The sequence below is a fragment of the Solanum verrucosum genome, unplaced genomic scaffold (assembly GCF_900185275.1).
Source record: "Solanum verrucosum unplaced genomic scaffold, falcon-dt-bn FXZP01000261.1, whole genome shotgun sequence".
In the NCBI taxonomy this organism is placed as follows: Eukaryota; Viridiplantae; Streptophyta; class Magnoliopsida; order Solanales; family Solanaceae; genus Solanum; species Solanum verrucosum.
The window spans coordinates 2,263,636-2,283,325 of NW_026019969.1; the positions used below are offsets into that span (position 1 = coordinate 2,263,636).

Consider the following 19,690-nt stretch of genomic DNA (forward strand, 5'->3'; position numbering starts at 1 on the left):
ATATGGCGCAATTTAATGGCGAAGCCAAGAGTAAATTTTGCTATTAAGAATAGAACACACAATCTCTAACAAATTTTGCAACCTCTTGTCTGCGATAAAAAAAACATCTTTGGTAGACACAAGAGGAAGTGATGCTTTATTTTGCTTTGACATATTGAAGCTAAATATGTCGTTAAATTAAAGCTAATAGTCTAATACAATGTTCAATTTTATTTAAAAGCAGCGGAACTTCAAATGATATTTATATACACGTACATGGTACGTCATATAAATAATTTTAGAAAAAGTTGTGTAGAATAACAAACATTTACACTGTATTAAATGCTATAACTATTGTTTAGGGAAATTTTAATTTTGCAGCTACAATTTTGTCCAATCTTGCTATTAGCATGATTTGTATAATTTGTTGGATTTGTATAAATTTAGAATTGTATAATTCGATTTCTAATTGTATAAATCCAGAATTTTTATATGTTTACCCTAGCTATTTGTATACGGTTTATGAAAAATTTATAATAAATTACCCTGTTTGTATATTGACAAGCGAAATATACCAACGAAGTTCTGAATTTTTTTTAAATGTATAAATACAGAATTTGTATATACTTACCATATTTGTATATTTTGCTTGTCAATATACAAACGAGCAGAAGTATACGATTGTAGCCTCCATATCAAACGAAACTATAGCTATAAAGCACAATTATTGAAACTATAGCTATAGAACCTTATTATATCTATTATATTTGTTAATTATGAATTTTGTCAATTTACTCATACTCAATATTTATACAAATTTATTATTTTTTTAATAAAATATTTTAGTTAATAAATAATATTGCACATTATCACTTGAGTTTCCTTTTACTTAGCATAATCCATACATTAATAAGATCTTATATAAATTTATACCACAAAATTACAAAATCTTTTTTTCCCTAAAAAACATATGATAAAACTAGTAATATACATTTTCCCCAAATAATTGGGAATAGTAAGATTCCGTTTGTACAAGCCGCCATTCTTGTTTGGTTGACGCCCTTTTGTCCACGCCACGAATTCATTTTGCTTCTCAATTCAGTTTTTCCATGCAAATATTAATTACAAAAATAATAATAAATCATATTTTCCATCTCGAAGAATCGCAAAAAAACCCTAGAAATTTGCATTAATTTTAATACGCAAACACGAAAATTGATGGTTGGATCATCATCGACAAAACAAGGGTTGTCTTCATGGATTGGGGCAGCTACTGCAACAAGAACCACTGTTGAATTTGACAAAAACGGTGCCGTTTCTGGTGGGGACTCGCCTTCACATTCCGGCAACTTTACAGATGTCAATTTGGGATTCGGAGAAGGGGCAATTTCCGCCGCCGGTGCTGCTGTTCTCTCCGCCATACTCGTCAACCCTCTTGATGTTGCCAAGGTTACTTTTCCCCCTTTTAATTATTTATCCTTAATAAATTAAACCCATATTGTTCTTTGAATCAAATTGGGATATTGAGAGTGGTGTTTGATTGATTGCTTGATATGTAAGCATTTAAACTAAACCCCTATACTATTTTGGTTTATTGTAAGGATTTTTATTTGTATTTATTTATGTGTTCAACTGATCACATTGCTAAACTTAATGCTTAAACACGGATTAATGCAGAGGATAATCTGTTGAGCACCTTATAAGATTAAAACTGTTAATCTTGAGTTGATAATGTTTGAGGATTATTTAATTCCTTGTCATTTCACTTCTTTCAGGTTGTTTACATTTTAATGACATCTTTTTCCCTGTTTTGCAGACAAGGTTGCAAGCTCAGGCTGCTGGTGTACCTTATGACAGCCTGTGTAATTTGGGACATCTTAATTCTAATACAGTAGGTTCCCAACATTTAACTACCAATTTTTCGTTTTGCTTACTTTTCATGCGGCTTCAACCTGTTAAACCCTGAGGCGAAAATGATGTTTTGATTGTGGAAGCTATATGTGTTTCATGTTCTATCCGAGATCTTGTGCACGAGATGTTTTCAGTTTTACCTACATTATCAATCTAAAGTTGCAAGGACCAAGTTAAGTTCTTCAGCGTATAATTTTGGCCCTGCTATCTTGTTTAGGTGCTGACAGGTGTGAAGTACAACTCCTCAGGCACTCGTGCTGTTCTTGGTGCTGAACCAACATGTTCTCCAGATAGTTTTCGATATAAAGGAACGCTTGATGTCTTTTATAAAGTAATACGTCAGGTTAGTTACTTTCTGTGGGAAGTAATGTAGTTCTGTCTCTCTGATGTAGTTTGAGATCTTCTGCTTTGGAAATGCGAGTGTTTATCTGAAATGCACTCAATGCTATGAATACTATAACATGAACATTCATCATGAAATAGTCATGTAAGAAAGTCTTGAGGATGATTTTTGTAGTCAGGCTGCAAAAATATTTCAAATCGAAAATTCTAGTTCCTTTTTCTTGAGCATGAGAGACAACTCTCTTCTCATTATGAACATCTATGAATTTTATATGTGGTGGTCATGTAAAAGGTGATAATTCTGTAAATAGAGTGACCTTTGCTTGGGTTTACTGTCAGTCTGTCACTACCTTCTTCCCCCCTCCCCTCTCAAAAAAAAGTTGAGTGTTGATGTTATAGGTTGGAAGCTGATATGAATGTCATAGTTGTTGTGAAGTTATGCAGCATTATCAGATCAACAAAGAAAAGAAATAAAAACCATTGAACCTGCAAAGTAGGGAGTTTCTGCATTTCATTGGCTCTGTGAAAATAAAGTCAACTGTGTCATCTATTTAACCCAGGTAACTTGTACAGGAAGGATTTACCAGACTGTGGAGAGGCACTAATGCAAGTCTAACATTGGCAATCCCTTCTGTAAGTCTCAATTTAGAAATGCATTTGTTTTTTCAGTTTTATCTGGTTATTAAATATTGAAGCATGCAGTTATGTGCAATTGCTTTATCAGCTGTTCTGTTTCGTAATAGTTCTTACTAAGTGTTTCGTTCCCTTTTGTAGGTGGCGATATATTTGCCTCTTTATGACATTTTCCGCAACTCTATGGAAGAGTATACATTACGTAATATACCAATTGCTACACCATATGTCCCCTTGGTAGCAGGATCCTTAGCACGTTCCATTGCTTGCATCACTTGCTATCCAGTTGAGCTTGCAAGAACACGTATGCAGGTAAATCTGATTATCTTCTTGATGCAGATCGACATTACACCATTGCTTAGTACTGCTAAAGGAATTTCTTGTTGCTAGGAGATGTTTGAGTATTACAGTTGATCTCGTAGGTAGAACTATAGATGAATATGTAAATTCTACATTTTCCAGATGTGTAAATATTTGAATTCACATTCATCAGATCAAAGTACATCACATATTTTGGGTATGCGTCTATATGCCCCAGGAGATAATAACCTTTTTCCAGTTTTTTAAAAATGTTTTCCTGGATAACGGTTTAAATTCTTTCTAGATGTTTCTTAGCTCTCGGTGTTGTGAATTAGTGGCTGGGTATGGTTAAAGCTAAAAGGTGAAGATGGAAATCTTGTTCCAGTTCCACTGTTGGGACAGTTAAGGGCTGTTCTTTAAAGGGTTGTCACATTGGTAGTTTAAAATGTTAAGTTTCTTGTTATTGATGTTTGTCTTTATCATTATTATATCCAGGGTGCTTGGAATTTACTAGATATTGTTAATTTACTTTTCAGAGAGAGCAGCACCACCTCGTTAGGTGTTTGGGTTTATCATGTTATGATGTTATCTATGTTTCGGACAATATCTGTCTTACTTTTCTGCTAAATTTTACTTCTTCCTATGACTTCATTTGTGATAGGCCTTCAAAGACACAAAAAATGGTGTGAAGCCCCCAGGAGTGTGGAAGACGTTAGTTGGGGTCGTTTCTCCAGTCAATAGTGTAAACGGCTATCAAAATTGTAAATACTTCTTCATCAACCTTACTTTTGTTGGCTGCACATAGTTATGTTGTACTGCTGTCTTATGTTCTTTCAGACACAAGGTTGAGCTTTTGTCTCTTCCTTGGTATTTCCATTGAAGTGCAGGATTTCCTTGTAAAATAATTATTTAAAAGACCTCATTTCTTTGTAATTTATGGGGAAATTGAACATACCAAAAATGCTTCAGTGAGGATGTTTTCTCCGAGTTATCTTGTCCTTGTTTGATTTTTGCTTAGAAATACTAGATCCTTCCAAATTAGCTTACTTCTGGCAAAGGAAATACAGGTTAAATCCCATCATAATTAACTAACTGTTCTCTAGTATTACTTGCTAGAGACACAGAATGAATCTGCTAAAAGTGTTACTAACAGCATATGGCATTGGACATTCAATTTCTTTGAGTAATCCATTATGGAAGTTTTACTGCTCCAGATCTTGTGCCTTTTGATTTTAATGCTATGCTAACACATTGTGGTTTATTACTTTCCCACCAACTAGCAATGCAAACCTACCGCCTCCTCTGGACCGGTCTGGGGGCACAACTAGCTCGTGATGTTCCTTTCTCTGCAATTTGCTGGTCTACTCTTGAGCCAGTAAGTGCTTATAGCCCATAACTTCGTCCTATTCCTTCACCCACACTGTTTAATTTAATAGAACTCTTGCTACTTTTGTGAAGGTTAGGAGGAAGCTACTAGGCATGGTGGGAGATGAAGCAAGTGCGACGACTGTCTTTGGTGCAAACTTCTCTGCTGGATTTGTTGCAGGAATTCTTGCAGCTTCTGCTACATGTCCCTTAGATGTTGCAAGAACTAGGAGACAAATAGAGGTTGGTCTTCTCCCATTTTTATTCACCTAAACAATTCCTACAAGAAACAACTAACAGAAAAAGAGATTATCCATTGTGAAAGTTTTCTTGGATCACATGAGTAGTTGGACCTCTTAGTAATATACTGATGTCAAGTACAGAATATTGAGAAATTTCTGCTTGATAGTGCACACACCTAAATAAATTTCTCCTAGTTTGGCTGTGGAGTGTGAGTGCATAATTCTTGCTTTCCTGGATCCAATAACTGCTGAGCGGATATTACGCTTAACCTCAATCAGTTGATAAGCTTTGGGTTGGATCAAACATGTTTTTGAAGTGAAAATGATCATGTAGTACTTTTTGCCTTAGGCATTGGTTTACATTGATGAAACCTCTAGTTGGGAACTATATCAAATACAAAGAACTTCTGTTTGCTCAGTGCAGTTAAATACAAAGAACTTTTCTTCGAGAAAAATGTAAGTGCTATAAACGCAGCACAAATTGTGCTTGAATATTTACAAAAAGATCCAGCTTCACATCAAATCAGCATGGAGTCAAATATGTCTAACCGAGTGTCTGCATCATTAATCAGATTCTCTTTACACCAAAAAGAAAACAAAAGTATACAGTTGTTCTTTATCATTTCAATAGAGCTAGCTGTATCTTTAAAGCATCTTGCATTTCTCTCTTTCCAAATAGTAGCTTGGATAGTTCTCCACCATCGTCCATTTGTTGTTCTTTTGACAACTCCCTTCTATACCACCTTCTCATCAAATCAAATGTTTCTTCAGGCATTGTCCTTCGTTATCCGAGCTTATTCGGAAATAAGTTCCATAGTTGTAAAACAATAGGGCAGTGCAAAAACAATGGTTGATGGTTTCTGAATTTGTCCCACAAAGATGGAACCTATTACAGAGCTGCAAACCTCTGTCCTGTGTCAACATGCTTTTATGGCAACTAGCCACACAAAGCAAGCCACTGTCAATGGTGACTTTTATCTCCATATGTTCCTCCAAGGCCATGAGTTAGTACTCTGAGGATGAACAACTAAAAACTTACAATAAGAGTTAACTACAAAGAACTCTTCTAATGTCACATTTGGAAGTAGATGATTTGTTTCCAGGCACCAAATCATGAGCTCTTTGGTTCAACTCGCAGAATTACTTGTTGAGTTCACAATCTCTCCCCAAATATGCATTTCTTTTTGATCTACCATTTATTCTGTCACATAATTCTAGATAATCCAGTATTCTAATGCTTCCCAGTAGGGGATGACTTGCGATTCCATCATTCTGTTCAAGGAAAAGTAAGAATGAGCAAAATGAAAAGGTATTTCTGTGGTGATATAGTTCTAAACTTAACACAGAAAGTTAAGAACATCAAATTTCGTGGCGAATGAGTTTGTCAACACTCATTTTACTGAAAAGATATTTCTGTGTCCTGGTGGTGCTGATATGCTTTTAACTTCTCAACCCAGATTTCTAGTTACTCCCAACCTTTTGTTTCCGTTGTTTGTTGATATGGCAGTCTGTTTGATGAGTTTGATATGGACGTATTAGCTTACAACTTATTTGGATGGTTGTTACCAATTGTATTGTATTGTATAATTCAATTGTTATTTTGATTGGTACTTAAAATTTATTTGTTTGGTATTGTTAAATTCATTGTTACATAATGACGATTGTAACGAGTGATTTGGTGTGATCGCGTTGTAACCTTATTTCTTTTCCTCATTTTGTCTTTGCTTATTATTTAATAATTGTATTTTATTTTTACCCTATCTTTTTTTATAATAAACTCTACCCCGTATCCTACTTTTCTTTAGGTTTATCCTTAAGATTACTGTGATGCATGGCATTATGTGACGATGGAAAACGATATAATCTATCCAAACATTGTATTCATCAAACCAATATAGTACTATATAATACGATGCATTATAAAACAATATTTAACCACAATCCAAACAAGCTGTAAGAGTTTCCACTGGAATTGGACATGGGACAAGGCTACAACTTTCGAGAACCTGATTGTCTGTTATTTTTATTAACTTAAAGAAGCATGGTGGATGTGGAGAAGTAGACTATAATCTTGACAATCATGAGTCAAGTTAGTATTTTGCGGTGAATCCTCCATTAAGTAGTTTTGCATTATGATTTGGAACGTCAATTCTCTAGAATGACTTTACTTCTCATTTTTTTCACTTCAAGCCCCATGAACTTTCTTGCTTTGGAAACACTAGTTATTATTATTTCCCTCTTTTTTGTTGTTGTTTTAATGAAATTTTCATTTGTCATGTCAGAATGATCCTGAACGAGCACTGAGGATGACCACAAGACAAACATTGGTTGAGATATGGAGGTACTTGACTTCATTTATTTCTTAATTTTCGGCTGCAACCCCGTCTCCCCTTCCTGCCCCCTATCTTTTTCAGATACTGCAATATGTTTTGATCTAGTTGAGTAAAGATATACAGTAGCTCAGTGATGAGCTCTCATGAGTTGATTGATTTATTTTGGTTTTCACAAACTAATCCTTTTCTTTAGTGTGCCAATTGCCGATTAGATAGTTTTTTTTTTCTTCCAATTAAGTACGATAAGATAGATGTATGGATGATGTATTCTTTTTGGAAGGGGTATGAGGGGAAGAAAATTGAGGATGGAATGTTTGTAGGAGCCTCGATTCCTAAGAGATGATTTCGCTGGAAGTGTTTGAGGTACCGTTAAGTAATGACTTTACCGATAAAACACTTCGCCATTTACTCCCAGAAACAGATCCAGCGGAGACGAAGTAGCTCCTTGTCTTCCTTGCTTTCCATTTGAGAATGATGAATCCAATTGATCAACTGGATGTTCTGGAGTATCTGTTTCGTCATCTTGTCTGTCTCGATTTATTCTTTTATTGTAAGACAGTGATTCATTCATGCTGCTGAGAAAATAATTCTATTTTATCTGGGTGCTTAATAGGTTCTAAATGAATAAAAATAATGCATAGCGCAGATACACACAGTTGTTCCATTTGATAAAAAAAGCCAAAATAAGTGATTTTAGCCCTTATAGAAAGTAAACTGATTCTCGAACTCCTTTCACACTTGGCCATTTCTAGCAAAGTCTAAAGTACAAGATGGACCTTGGAATACCCTTGTGTCTCCCTGAAACCAGCATCTTGCTATTTGTTCAAACTAAGTGTTTAAAAAGTTTGTAGACCATTTTCTTATAGTTCTTTGGTGCTGTGTCCTGTGCTAATTATTGTTCTCATGAACCAGGGATGGGGGATTTAAGGGGTTCTTCGCTGGAGTTGGCCCTCGAGTTGCCCGAGCTGGACCTTCAGTTGGGATTGTTGTTTCCTTCTACGAGGTGGTAAAATATTGTTTGAGCCATAGGCATATGCATCGGCAGAGCGAAGGTGCTGATCTATAGCATTGTGATCTATCTTCCAAACCAATGAGGCTAGTGATACTAGCATAATTTCTACCAATAAGAAGCTGAAGATCTAATGGATGATATTCGATGAAATGTAATCTCCTGAAGACCCGACAGTTGCAGCAATTTGGCTCATCACAGGGTACTTCCTTCTTGGCCAATTTTGCCAGTGAGGCTAATCAAGCTAGTGGAGAAGTTTCTCTAGTGATGACGCTGTATGTCTGATTAATAAATAGGCAGCCAGTTATGCCTTTGTAAATTCAAAACCATTGTCCTACGACAGTAACTATTGTCGTACATACAGATTGATAAAAAGAATAAAGCAACTGTACTGTACTCTTTGTGTATTTCAGAAACTTGAGACAGTAAACACAATAAACTAGGAATATGTGTTGAGTGGAAGTAGGATATAAAATCAGTCGTAGGAAACTTCCTGGAGGGAGAATGTACTTGGGGTTGCTTGCAAAAACTCAAGGAGATGCGTTACACTAGTGCACAAAATGAGACGTGCGACACAACATACCCGGTGAAATTTCACAAGTGGGATGTAGGGAGGATAGAGTGTACGCAATCCTTATCCTTACCTTCGTGAAGGTAGAAACATCGTTTCCAAAGGATTCTCTCGTGAAAAAGCAATAGATTGCTACTCTTAAGTGGCTTCTCATTTTCTTCTCACTTCCATTTCTCTTGAGTTCGTATGTTCTTTTAGTTGTATTAATTAGTGTGTTATGATGCATTTCTTTCACATCTCAAAAGAACACTTGAAATATTGACAATAGGAGAAATGAGAAAAAGACAACTAAATATATAACCATTTACTAGAAATTAAATTAAACATGAATGGATTAACCAATTAAATCCATATGAAGAATGATTACAACCATTTTCCCAAAAAAGTAACATAATTTAAAGGTTATAACTGACACTAAATTTAGAAGAAGTTGTAGGAAGAAGCATCCATAGGGTGAATGAGATAAGTTAGAACTAAAGCCACCAGCATCAACACATATGCAATCCCTTGATCTACAGATATTCCTGCAAATTACCATCACCACATATATTACTCCAAAGGATTTAAATTATATACATAGACAGCGTAAAAGAAATTCAAAAAATAGAAATCGATCGAACGAAAAGAGAAAGGTGGGGATAGAGAACAAACCATCACTAGTAGGGGCAGGAGCAGGAGCAAATTCTTGAGCTTGAACAGTGAAAAAAGCCATGGCAAAGATAGCCAACAACATTGAAACTACAAAAGCCATAAGTATAACTAATCTCCCCCCACCTTTTCTTACTCAAGAGAGAAAAAAAATGAAATTATCTTGCAAACAAACAACTGATAAATGCTGGCTCACACTTGTGGAGGTTTATATAGTTAGTTTGTAGGATTTTTTATTCTTTTTGTTTTTGTTTTATTAAAAATTCAAGTTATGTATATTACTCCATCCATCCAGATTTACTTGTCCAATCTAGAAAATCAACGTATAATATGCCACTTAATTCGTAATTTACTCTTATTAAATATAGTCATTGAATTTATTATAATATAGTAAAATTGTCATTATATACGTTGCTTCCTAAGGAATGTGTCAAGTTAATATTGAAAAAGTAAAAATAAATCGAAATAGAATAGTAGTATAAAAGAATGTAATTATTATAGCAAGATAACTGCTTTTATAGATATTAAGTTAATCCATATTATAAAAATTACTTGTAATTATCTTATAAATGACCCAATTTTATAAATATTTTTCATACTATCTATAAATAGAAATTTATTTTTATTTTATAAGAAGTGAGCATAGAGATAGTGAGGAACCAGCCATATTGTGGGGTCTATCAAACTTTTTTGTTTGCAAACCCATGTGCCACCTCCTTTTTATTCAACTTTTTTTTCCCCATCTAACATCAGCTTATTTAATTAATCAGAATTAATAGATAAGTATTTCTACATAAATATAATAAATAAAAGATTTTAAAATTTTATATTAGTTGTTCAAATAGTTATCAATTTAAATTTTAAATGGAGCTGGACTTTAGATTATCTGTCCCTTTTGACACCTCAATTATTAACAACCACGTAATTTGAATTTGAATTGTTAATGTATCTATGTGAGTAATTATCTAGCTGTTATCAAGACACTAAAAGTTATCTAGCCCAAGTTTACGTTACACATTTGATCGATTAATAAAAATAAATAATTATATTTATTTGCTAAGTGAAAGATTTTTATCGATTCATGGAGACAAGTTGTTGTGCAATTGAGAGAAAGAGGCCCATGACGCAGAAGGTGGGGAAGCAAGAATACTTTGGATAGGGAAATTCCACATGCAAATTACGACTAACATTTCTATATTGGATAATAAAATAATTCGATTTCTCAACTACGAGACAAATATAAATTCAGAATTTTTATTTGATGAATTCAACGTCACCGGATCCATTAATCTTATCGCGCTATTTTCTCGATTAATTTGGGTAGACTAGGCCCAAGTATGAAAGAAAGAGTAAAGGGTCCATGAAGCCATTGAGTTACATAGGCAGATGGGCTTCATGAGTAAATGGGGGTCTGGTCCATTTCCTTCATTTTCTATCCAACTTGGAATATACGATAGTATTTTTCTTCAATATATCTTTCACGTCAGGATTCAGGAAAGATATAAGGTTTCCTACATCCATTTTGTATAATTTTTTCTCGTAATATTTTTTAATTGCAAGCGCTCCAACAATCATAAACTTCCCAACAAACTAAATTCGGAATTCAATTTAATCCTTAAGTGATGTTAAAGTTTATAAATTAACAACTAAGAGAATTTTACTTAATTGAATAGGGAAAACCCAGCTAAACAATAACTATTTTGATGTTCCTCTCGTAACAACTACTGAATCATTTGTTCAAAATTTTGATGTAAAGGAAAACTTTTGGATAATTTTTTCTAGTTAGAAATGCATCAAAATATGATTAAATGGACTTTTCCTCAAAGAATATCAGTATTTAAATTTGTATCCTAGATACAACAATAATATATAAAAATTAATTTCACTTTCTACTCCCTCCCGCCTCCGTTCATTTTTACTAGTCATATTTGGACGTTACTAATGATTAATATGAAAACTTTATCATACTATCCATATTAATTGTTGGTTAGTATTAAATTTTGAAAAATAATTTGAAAATTAAGTGATTAATGCAGGCTAAAACATATATTTTTTGATAAATTAAAAATGACAGATAAAAGTGAAAGGAGGAAGTATAAAAAAATAAAAAGGAAGGTTCAAGGTTGTGAGGATCGATCACTGATTTTGGATGTTATTAGCACTAATTAAGAAAAATGGGTAAAGCGTAAATATAATTAAGTTGATTATACATAGAAATTCATATTGATAACAAAATTATAGTAGTTCTCTAGAAACGAAAACATGATCAACCTATTTTACAAAAAAAAAAATTCAACTTCTATATACACGCACGCAACAAACCGATTTAAACTTATATAGAGAAAAAAGAGATTTAATTAACAGGTCCAAAGAAAAGCTCCCATAGCAAATTTTCTCTTTTGATTAACATCTCCATTACTAGGAAGTCCATATTGAGTAAGTAAACAATCCACTTTCCATTCTGGCATTGTTTCATATTCAGCTCGTGTGTATCTTGGGTAATGCAATGGCATATGGAACCCATACCCACACCGTTCTCCGCCGTGCTGGCTGTTTATTCCACCGCCATCTTCCGGTGGAGTTGGCCGTGCCATAGACTCCATTCCACCTCCGCTCATTTTTATTGGAAACTTTGTGGTGGTGTGGAGAAAAATAGTGTGGCACACTAAGGTATTTATAGAGGAAACAAATAAAGTTTTCTTTTTTTCATTTCTCATTTATTTTTAATTTACAACTTTTTTATTAATAATAATACTAATAAATAAGCGCAAACATATTATCCAGAGTTGTGGTGGAATGAAGATGATTATTTCAGTTTTACTAGAGTCTCGAGTTTGATTATTTATTTTTTTGTGTGTGTGTAAGGAACGTTTTCTCCTTTAATGGACATTACGCGACACAAATTTGAATTAGGTGAAAACATGGTTCTTTTAAAAAAAAAATAGAAATTCCAACTTCGGTTTGGTCTAGTTGATAGAGAATAGGAAAACTTTAATTATTGATAGATGGTAGGTTAAGTGTAAGTATTAGAGATAATTGTTGACTACAAACACACTTGTAACTTCCTGGATTGTTTTTTAGCCAAGATAGTACACCTATCACTAGAAAATTGTTTCTTGATGGGACATAAATTGCTTTATTTCAGGATTGCTCTTGGGATCAAAATTTACCAAATTTAAAATTTCCATTCAATGATGTTCAAGTGAAGTCAGATTGAAATTTTCTTCTTTGATTTGTAATCCTGTGGAAAAAAGAAAAAGCTGAGCTGTAGACTATTTTTATGGATTATAATTTCACTTAGGTTCAAAGGGATTAGATAAGTGAATAACAAATTTCGAAAAATAATGACCAGAATTTTCACTAGAACTCCTGTAGTAAGAAAAATATCTACTTAATTTCTTCTTTGCAATTATTAAAAATGTTGGTTTTTAATAATTGTCTCTTAGAAATGATCAACTTTAATGTTTGAAATCAATACAGGAAGACTTTATAATGAATGATACAGTGTAGGTGGGCTAACGCTTACAAATAATTGCACATATTGAATGGTAGGAAGAAAAGTAGATGTTCTGTCAAATGCTAGACACCACAAAATCCATAACTAAAGTACTGCAATTAATTCGTTGAATGATAGATTTACCTGTTCACTAAATTGTGGCTGCTATTCGTTTAAACTCTCTGTGTTCCCAAGAGCCAAATTAGAGTTTTAATTTTAATTTCTTACAACTATACTTTTTACTAAACTACGATTTCAAAATGATATCATTTAATAAAAAAGATTTATGATTTTTTCCTATATGACACTACTATTGAACCTATTTTTTTGGGATTCAAACTGAAATGATAATCCATCGAAAATGTATTAACAATGTAGCTTCTGTCTTTCAGTGAATGACTTGTAGATGTTCCAACCTGGTGATCAAAGAGTTACAATAACCATGAAACAGGTAAATAACTAAGCTATATGTTCATACAAGATATTCTAGCACAACAAAGATCTGCTGTTTCTCATGCAACTCGTTCCACTCAAAAGTTTTATGTACCTACACTACTGCTTTGGATATGAATCATTACAGAACACAACAGAAGTTATGTAATCCTCATCTTTGTCTTTGCTTGTGTTTTCTTGATTCCGTGTGTTTTTACTGTGCCATTAAGTTTGTACTAGTTTTGGTTAAAAAAAATGAAGACATCAATGATTGACAGTGCTCGTCCTACTATCATGTTCATTACCAGGGCGGGAAGAAGCTCCTATCATCAGAAAGCTTCTAAACTCTACTCTTGAATCATGTTATCTTGATTTCCTGGAATCCAAGTGATGGTCATGAAACCAACCCTTCACCATTTGCATTAGCTGAGCCTCAAACTTGTAAAGATTTTGCACAAATCAAAGGAAAAAAACTGGTGGCAGTATTTTGTACATCAGGAATCTGTTTTTCGTTCAGCAGGAACTTCAGATACACTCTCAGAAACCGGTTTTACTGTCAAAGGCAAATCCACTAGTGTGCTTGGAGGAGCAAAATACATATGTAAGGACATCATGCAGATAATGATACCCAAAAAGAGCTGCAAATAGACAAATTAAGCAAAGAATAAACACCAGGAAGAAACTGACAATGACACAGTAAAGACATGTTTATGAAATATAAAGGCAAATAACAAAACCGTGCAAATTAGGAACAGCTCTCTGCATCTTTACCTGTACTGTTGGCTTGAAGTTGAAGAGTATCACTGATAACACCATCGTCAAGAGCATTGCCATAGAGGTGGCATACACCTGAAAAAGAAAAGGTAACAATCTGATTATTCAGATAGAGAAACAAAAGGAAGAGCAAAGGAGCAACCATTCAACAGAGAGGAAAATAAACAAAATTCTCAATAAAATAAGACATCACACAGTTCGGCTATTACACTCAGAGAAAATTTGTGTATGATCTTAACGTGATTCTGTAACTTTTGACTACATCAAACTGAAACTTCACTTTAATACCAGATAGGGCACTAGACTGCTACTTTGCTTCTTACTTTAAGCAACAATAACATCAATGACAACACTCCAATTGACTAGCTATATGGTCATGCAACAAGCCTTACTGATAACTAGTATGGTAATGTGATGTTCTATGTAGAAGCTAAATGAGTGGGAATGAGAATATAATTAATGGATTGCATTGCTGAAGAACTTTGAACCAATTAGTATAAATGTAATACCAGAATAATTACAAATACAGCACAGGTGGATGCCCTAAATTTCTCCTCCACTTCTATCCAAAATACACAAAACTAATTCCTATGGTTTGGTTATTGAGCCAAAAAAGATTGAAATGTATATTGAGATTTCAACTAAAGGATTTCGTAGGCGTTATTGGACAATATTTTGGACGAAGTTGAAAAACAAGAATTTTTGAAGTCAAAGTTGAAAAAGAGTATTTGAAGTTGAAATTGTATCTGGATATAAATTTCACTTCCATTCACGAAGGCGTCCAACTACATGAGCCCTTTATATTCTTGTTTTTGGCTGATCCCGTGCTTGGATGGATCCAAACAATTGCGTGATCCTTCCAGAAGATGAACAAATCACAAAAATAAGAGTCAAATGACTAAAGACATAAATCAATGAAATCTGGTGCTAGATGAGATAAGTCCAACTTAAAACAGCTCATTTAAGTTTTCCATATACAGTAAATCCACCACATACACATTAAGTCCAAGCCAGATTGATCATAAAGTATCTAACAGAAAACACTGGGTTAAGGTTTAAACTATAGCAACAGTGGAGTCAACAATGCAGTATTTTTTGAAATAGTGGAGAAGTCGACAAAATGAGATATATAGTATAGCAATAGTGGAGGAGTCAACATAATGAGATGTCGTTAGCTCTGACCCTAGTCTTCTTTTTCCTAAACAGTCTAGCCATTGCCTTCGTCCCCTTAAAAAGTTCCTTCTCATTGAGAAGCTACAAACATGTCCTGCCACCACCCCTTTCCCTTAGCCTCTCTCAATTTCTAAGCAGAGATGCCATTCAAAATAACTCCTCAGCTTTCTCATCCCCTGGATAATTCACTTGAGAATCACAATTAGGAATCTATAAATTCTTTCAAGTTATTTGGTAGGTTTTGTAACTCTAAAAGTACAAGAAGAGAGACAATCGCCATGAAAATCAAGGGGAATTAAATAGTACTTCTACGATACGTACAGTTCATAACAAACATACTAAAGGTGATCAAAATTGTTTACGAACAGAACAGAAAGCCAATGCATCTAATTCAGGAAGATAAGATACCTTTACAATATTGTCTGCATACTTCATCAACCATGAAACCAGAAGGCCAGTGGTTCCAAGATTCAACACTACCAACCATGTAGTCATGTTGTATCCATTGAAAATGCGCTGCCACCATGGTCCTTCCTCAAACCCACTTCTAAAATCATCCATAAGAAGTCGTCCCATGTTGAATATTGAGCCAAATCTGTAAGTCCAATGCACTATTTCAATTTAACAGATCAATTTCATGGGTATGGACCACTAGAATGGAGTTTGATCACATGACAGGGTTCAAGTCAGTATTTGAAGACTAACAAAATCTTCTCCCTTACGGTCCTATGAAACTGTCTTCCACTTTGGAGTTTTAACATATGTAGGAGAGAAAAAGCTCAATTGCATTCAATAACGGAACCAATGTAAATCTCTTGGTCAGGAGGAACTCACGTGTATAATTGGACATTCTGCCAGTACAGGCTGTCATTATTCTTCTTCATTAAGAACTCAGTATAAACACCAGCTAGTGCTGAAAGACAAGCAGAGAGTGCACCAAACAAATATCCTTGAATGGGTGATGAAAAGAATGAGTCACAAGAAGCTCCTCCACAGCCTTTCACCTGTGTTGAACACCAGGCAAATGTGGAACAATTATTAATACTCCCTTAATCCCATTTCATATTATGGTATAAGACTGGACAAAAGATTTAAATTTGGCCTAACACTGAAAGTAAATATTTAATAAATGGTTGAACGTCATGTGACAGATAAAACATCACATCCAAGTTTAAGATTTGAATAATCCAATGAATTTGAGTTCTTGAAAGTTGCGAATTTTTATTTCAGTAAAGGGGCAACATTATGATATCTACATTTCTACTATATATGCATACTTGAAGATAAGTGTACTGGAGTAGTCATTAGAAGCTTGAACAAATGCAGACGGGCAGTACCAAAAACATCTTGTCAAGATGGCTCTCAAAATTGATTTATGATTGCAGCAGATAAACAGTATAGAGGCTGTTAGCAAATATTATTCTTTTTTTTTGGGCATATTTTTTTAAAGAACTTTTTTCTAAGATATTACATAGAATGACGCAAATTGTCCAGAACAAACTAAACTGGTAAACCCATCAGGTAGTTCACCGCCAATCCTACAAATGAGCCAATCCATTACATACTCACAGCACAAAATCTATATGAGCAATCAGAGAGTCATAACTATCTTTCATGATGAGCAGGCAATGCTTCCAATTAAATTGCTGGAATACAGGACTTCAATTTGGCATGACAGTTCTAACACCTTACATGGTTAGGTTTCAGGTCAGGTCTCCAAAAGAAAGTTTATATGCATGACATGATTGGGCACGCCCAGATCATAGAAATAGGCAAACAGATTCCATAAGCACCTGGCTTGTGGTTGTTCCAACAGCCAAAAGTATGATTGCCATCCACTGCAAGTTCGTGAGCTTCCTCTTCAGAAACAGCCTAAATTATGAAAGATAAATCTCTAATTTACTTTACCAACTTCAATACAGGAAATGAAGAATTGATGCTGAATGGAAAGAAGTGAAAGAAGATAGAGAAACTAGGCATAAAAGAAAGCACCAAGCACCTGAATAATATTCCCGTAGTAACAATCTTTAAGTTGCCCATTATCTGATAAGTTGATGTATCTACATAAGTCAATGTAGCAAACTGCACATTGTTGTGGATGAGATAAATGATAGATGGGATTGGGTATAAACGAACACTCTTCCAATCCATCGTCATCTTAGGAGGCGGTGAGTTTTGCATCTCTCTCCAAAGAAAGACACTGGATACTAGAAGCTGCAGGATGACAAATGAATGAAGGAGGAAAATCTCAGAGAAATTCTGAAAATGGAGAAGTAACTTTCATGCAAGAGGGGTTACTACACAGGAAATAGCCCCACTCAATGCCCTCTCCAGAAATTCCTTCTAAAAGTAGGTGCCCAGTCGAATTGAATTGTCCATAATATTTAAGAGATTCTCTAATTAATGATCAATACGAGAAGAACTTTCTGAAAAAGGAAAGGATAGACATAGGATAGTACATTTCATTAAGCTGAAGACTGAGAGACGAACATTCTATATCAAATGCATCCAAAAGTCAGGTGACAGAATATTTTTGCTCTCTTTACATGTTTAAAAGTGTAAAAGTCATACCTAGCTTTTGGTCATAACTAAGATATGATAAGAAGTTCAATAAAGATTGCAGTTAATTTGGTACAACTTAAAATGTTAAGCACAATACTAATTTTAAACGAAGGGGACATTATAAGATAGCTGATACAGGAAAAATGAACCTTCCTTTCAATTTAGAGCTTCATTCCTACTTTTTGAGAAAGAACTTCATTCCTACTTCTTAATAAGTTCTTACTTGCAAGCCAAAAGGAAGAGATTCTCAACAGCTCTTCATTCTAGTATATTTTTTTTCCAGATAGAACATAATGGAAATCGCGACACTAATTTAAAGGACGGGAACAATCGCGACACTAAATTTAAAGGACGGGAACATGATAGAACAGCTGGTATTAGAAGAATGAGAATCCAATTTAAATCTCCCTTTCTACTTCTGGATAAGATTTACTTAGAAGCTATAACAAAAAAGAAAATTCCTCAAATTCTATTCATTCTAGTATTTATAATAATGATAGAACACAATGTACCGCCTCTTAAACGAATAAAGCTAATCTAAGAAATGATACCTTGAAAACTTCAGCCAGAAAAGGAACAGTGGCATAATCATATTTGTATCCTCCATTACTTTGCGATAGAGTCGTCAAAATTCCCTGCCAGATGATGCACAATTCAAACATTAATCCAGAACTATCAACCTACATGTATCTAATATACAATTAATCGATCCTTGACATGTAACTAAACCACTAATTATCCCTTTTACAGCAAAATTTTGAACTCAAATGCGGAACGCTAACAGAAAATCTAATTAATCGGCGCAATACACTTCGCAATGAAAATTAACTTGATTTTACTCTTCAGATTCAATGCTAAAGCAATTTTACACTCATATTAATGAGCTAATCCTCTAAGTGTAAGTAAAAAACACAGATCAGATATGATACGGTAAAGGAAACTTCAAGAACGAGAAAATGGAGAATGGAATAAAGTGAAACCTGTGAGCTGGTGAGAACGGTGAGAAGCGAAGCAACGACGTACCACCGCATATCGCCGGAGATTTGCTGCTGGCCTTTTGCCCGGCGAAATGTAAATCGGAAATTAGCTTAGCGTGTTTTTTGCTTCTTCGAGGAGTTTTCCGAAGTTTCACACTGTCACAGTGCCACTGGGCGTTTCAGATTTGGCTCAATATTCTCAACTGGGTATTTCCGTTGCGTTTTCATCTAATTGTGCTAAACTGCTAATCTTGATATTAGTTCAAATCAATCCCTGTTAAAAAACGTTTCCATAAAATTAACAATAATTCATCAAATTAATTACAAAATGGGTTACACTAGGTAAGAAAAAGTGACATAACACATTATTTTCTTTATAAACACTTGTTCTATAAAATAAAGATTTTGGAAAAATAATATATTAGTAAAATCTAATTTATTGTTTATTTATTTAACATGAATATTTAATTTTAATATTATTACTTCTTTATATTGTTACATGGTTATATGTTTAGTGTAAATTTAATAAATAACATATTTAAGAATTATCTGAACTAATTTTGTCCTAATATCATGTCTGACCTTGGTTCCATTATGTTAATATTCTTAGACTAATGCCATTTGAATGCATTAGTTTTACATGAATTAATTGGAGGTGTTGAAAAGCTTTAAGAATATGGGAAGAGGCATTGCAATTGACGATAAAGAAAATGATAGCATTTCACATATTACAAACTCGAAAATGTCGACAGCACGTAATTGAATATACAACTTTGCCGGCCTAAAACGTGCAATCTGGCTCAAACTAAAATTAGTAGAGTATCTGCCAAGTGTTGGGCCATCAACAACTTCTTCCTTCAAAACTTTCTTCTTAGTTTTTGTAATTCTGAAAATTCCAAGAGAGCTTGATTGTCCCCTTGTGATTTCATTGTCATTGTAATGC

General features: G+C 34.1%; 4 protein-coding genes across 4 annotated transcripts; 1 reads left to right on the forward strand and 3 right to left on the reverse strand.

Moving 5' to 3' along the window:
- Positions 1–1,086: 1,086 nt before the first annotated feature.
- On the forward strand, positions 1,087–8,333 carry LOC125816137 (mitochondrial carrier protein MTM1-like). The gene is made up of 10 exons (XM_049495728.1): positions 1,087–1,428; positions 1,796–1,870; positions 2,108–2,233; positions 2,806–2,865; positions 3,007–3,177; positions 3,827–3,926; positions 4,446–4,540; positions 4,624–4,773; positions 7,055–7,113; positions 8,018–8,333. The coding sequence occupies exons 1-10, from the start codon at positions 1,198–1,200 to the stop codon at positions 8,169–8,171; spliced, it is 1,221 nt and encodes a 406-aa protein (XP_049351685.1). The 5' UTR covers positions 1,087–1,197; the 3' UTR covers positions 8,172–8,333.
- Positions 8,334–8,999: 666 nt separating this feature from the next.
- On the reverse strand, positions 9,000–9,636 carry LOC125816149 (arabinogalactan protein 16). The gene is made up of 2 exons (XM_049495742.1): positions 9,337–9,636; positions 9,000–9,209 (listed from the first exon to the last, which is right to left on the reverse strand). The coding sequence occupies exons 1-2, from the start codon at positions 9,434–9,436 to the stop codon at positions 9,106–9,108; spliced, it is 204 nt and encodes a 67-aa protein (XP_049351699.1). The 5' UTR covers positions 9,437–9,636; the 3' UTR covers positions 9,000–9,105.
- Positions 9,637–11,512: 1,876 nt separating this feature from the next.
- Positions 11,513–11,971, reverse strand: LOC125816148 (uncharacterized). The gene has a single exon (XM_049495741.1). It carries the CDS (start codon positions 11,949–11,951, stop codon positions 11,691–11,693), a length of 261 nt encoding a protein of 86 aa, XP_049351698.1. The 5' UTR covers positions 11,952–11,971; the 3' UTR covers positions 11,513–11,690.
- Positions 11,972–13,220: 1,249 nt separating this feature from the next.
- LOC125816141 (CMP-sialic acid transporter 1) lies at positions 13,221–19,041 on the reverse strand. Its single transcript, XM_049495732.1, has 8 exons — positions 18,751–19,041; positions 18,322–18,405; positions 17,208–17,422; positions 17,002–17,080; positions 16,043–16,212; positions 15,617–15,803; positions 14,033–14,110; positions 13,221–13,899 (listed from the first exon to the last, which is right to left on the reverse strand). The coding sequence occupies exons 1-8, from the start codon at positions 18,799–18,801 to the stop codon at positions 13,756–13,758; spliced, it is 1,008 nt and encodes a 335-aa protein (XP_049351689.1). The 5' UTR covers positions 18,802–19,041; the 3' UTR covers positions 13,221–13,755.
- Positions 19,042–19,690: the final 649 nt, after the last annotated feature.

Coding starts and splice junctions, on each gene's coding strand:
- LOC125816137 (XM_049495728.1), top strand. CDS start 1,198: ATGGTTGGATCATCATCGACAAAACAAGGGTTGTCTTCATGGATTGGG. Junction 2,866..3,006: donor TAACATTGGCAATCCCTTCT/GTAAGTCTCAAT, acceptor TCCCTTTTGTAG/GTGGCGATATATTTGCCTCT. Junction 7,114..8,017: donor ACATTGGTTGAGATATGGAG/GTACTTGACTTC, acceptor CTCATGAACCAG/GGATGGGGGATTTAAGGGGT.
- LOC125816149 (XM_049495742.1), bottom strand. CDS start 9,436: ATGGCTTTTGTAGTTTCAATGTTGTTGGCTATCTTTGCCATGGCTTTT. Junction 9,210..9,336: donor TCCTGCCCCTACTAGTGATG/GTTTGTTCTCTA, acceptor GGTAATTTGCAG/GAATATCTGTAGATCAAGGG.
- LOC125816148 (XM_049495741.1), bottom strand. CDS start 11,951: ATGAGCGGAGGTGGAATGGAGTCTATGGCACGGCCAACTCCACCGGAA.
- LOC125816141 (XM_049495732.1), bottom strand. CDS start 18,801: ATGCGGTGGTACGTCGTTGCTTCGCTTCTCACCGTTCTCACCAGCTCA. Junction 14,111..15,616: donor ATGCAGACAATATTGTAAAG/GTATCTTATCTT, acceptor TTTCTTTTTCAG/GTGTATGCCACCTCTATGGC. Junction 13,900..14,032: donor ACTTCAAGCCAACAGTACAG/GTAAAGATGCAG, acceptor GTCTATTTGCAG/CTCTTTTTGGGTATCATTAT.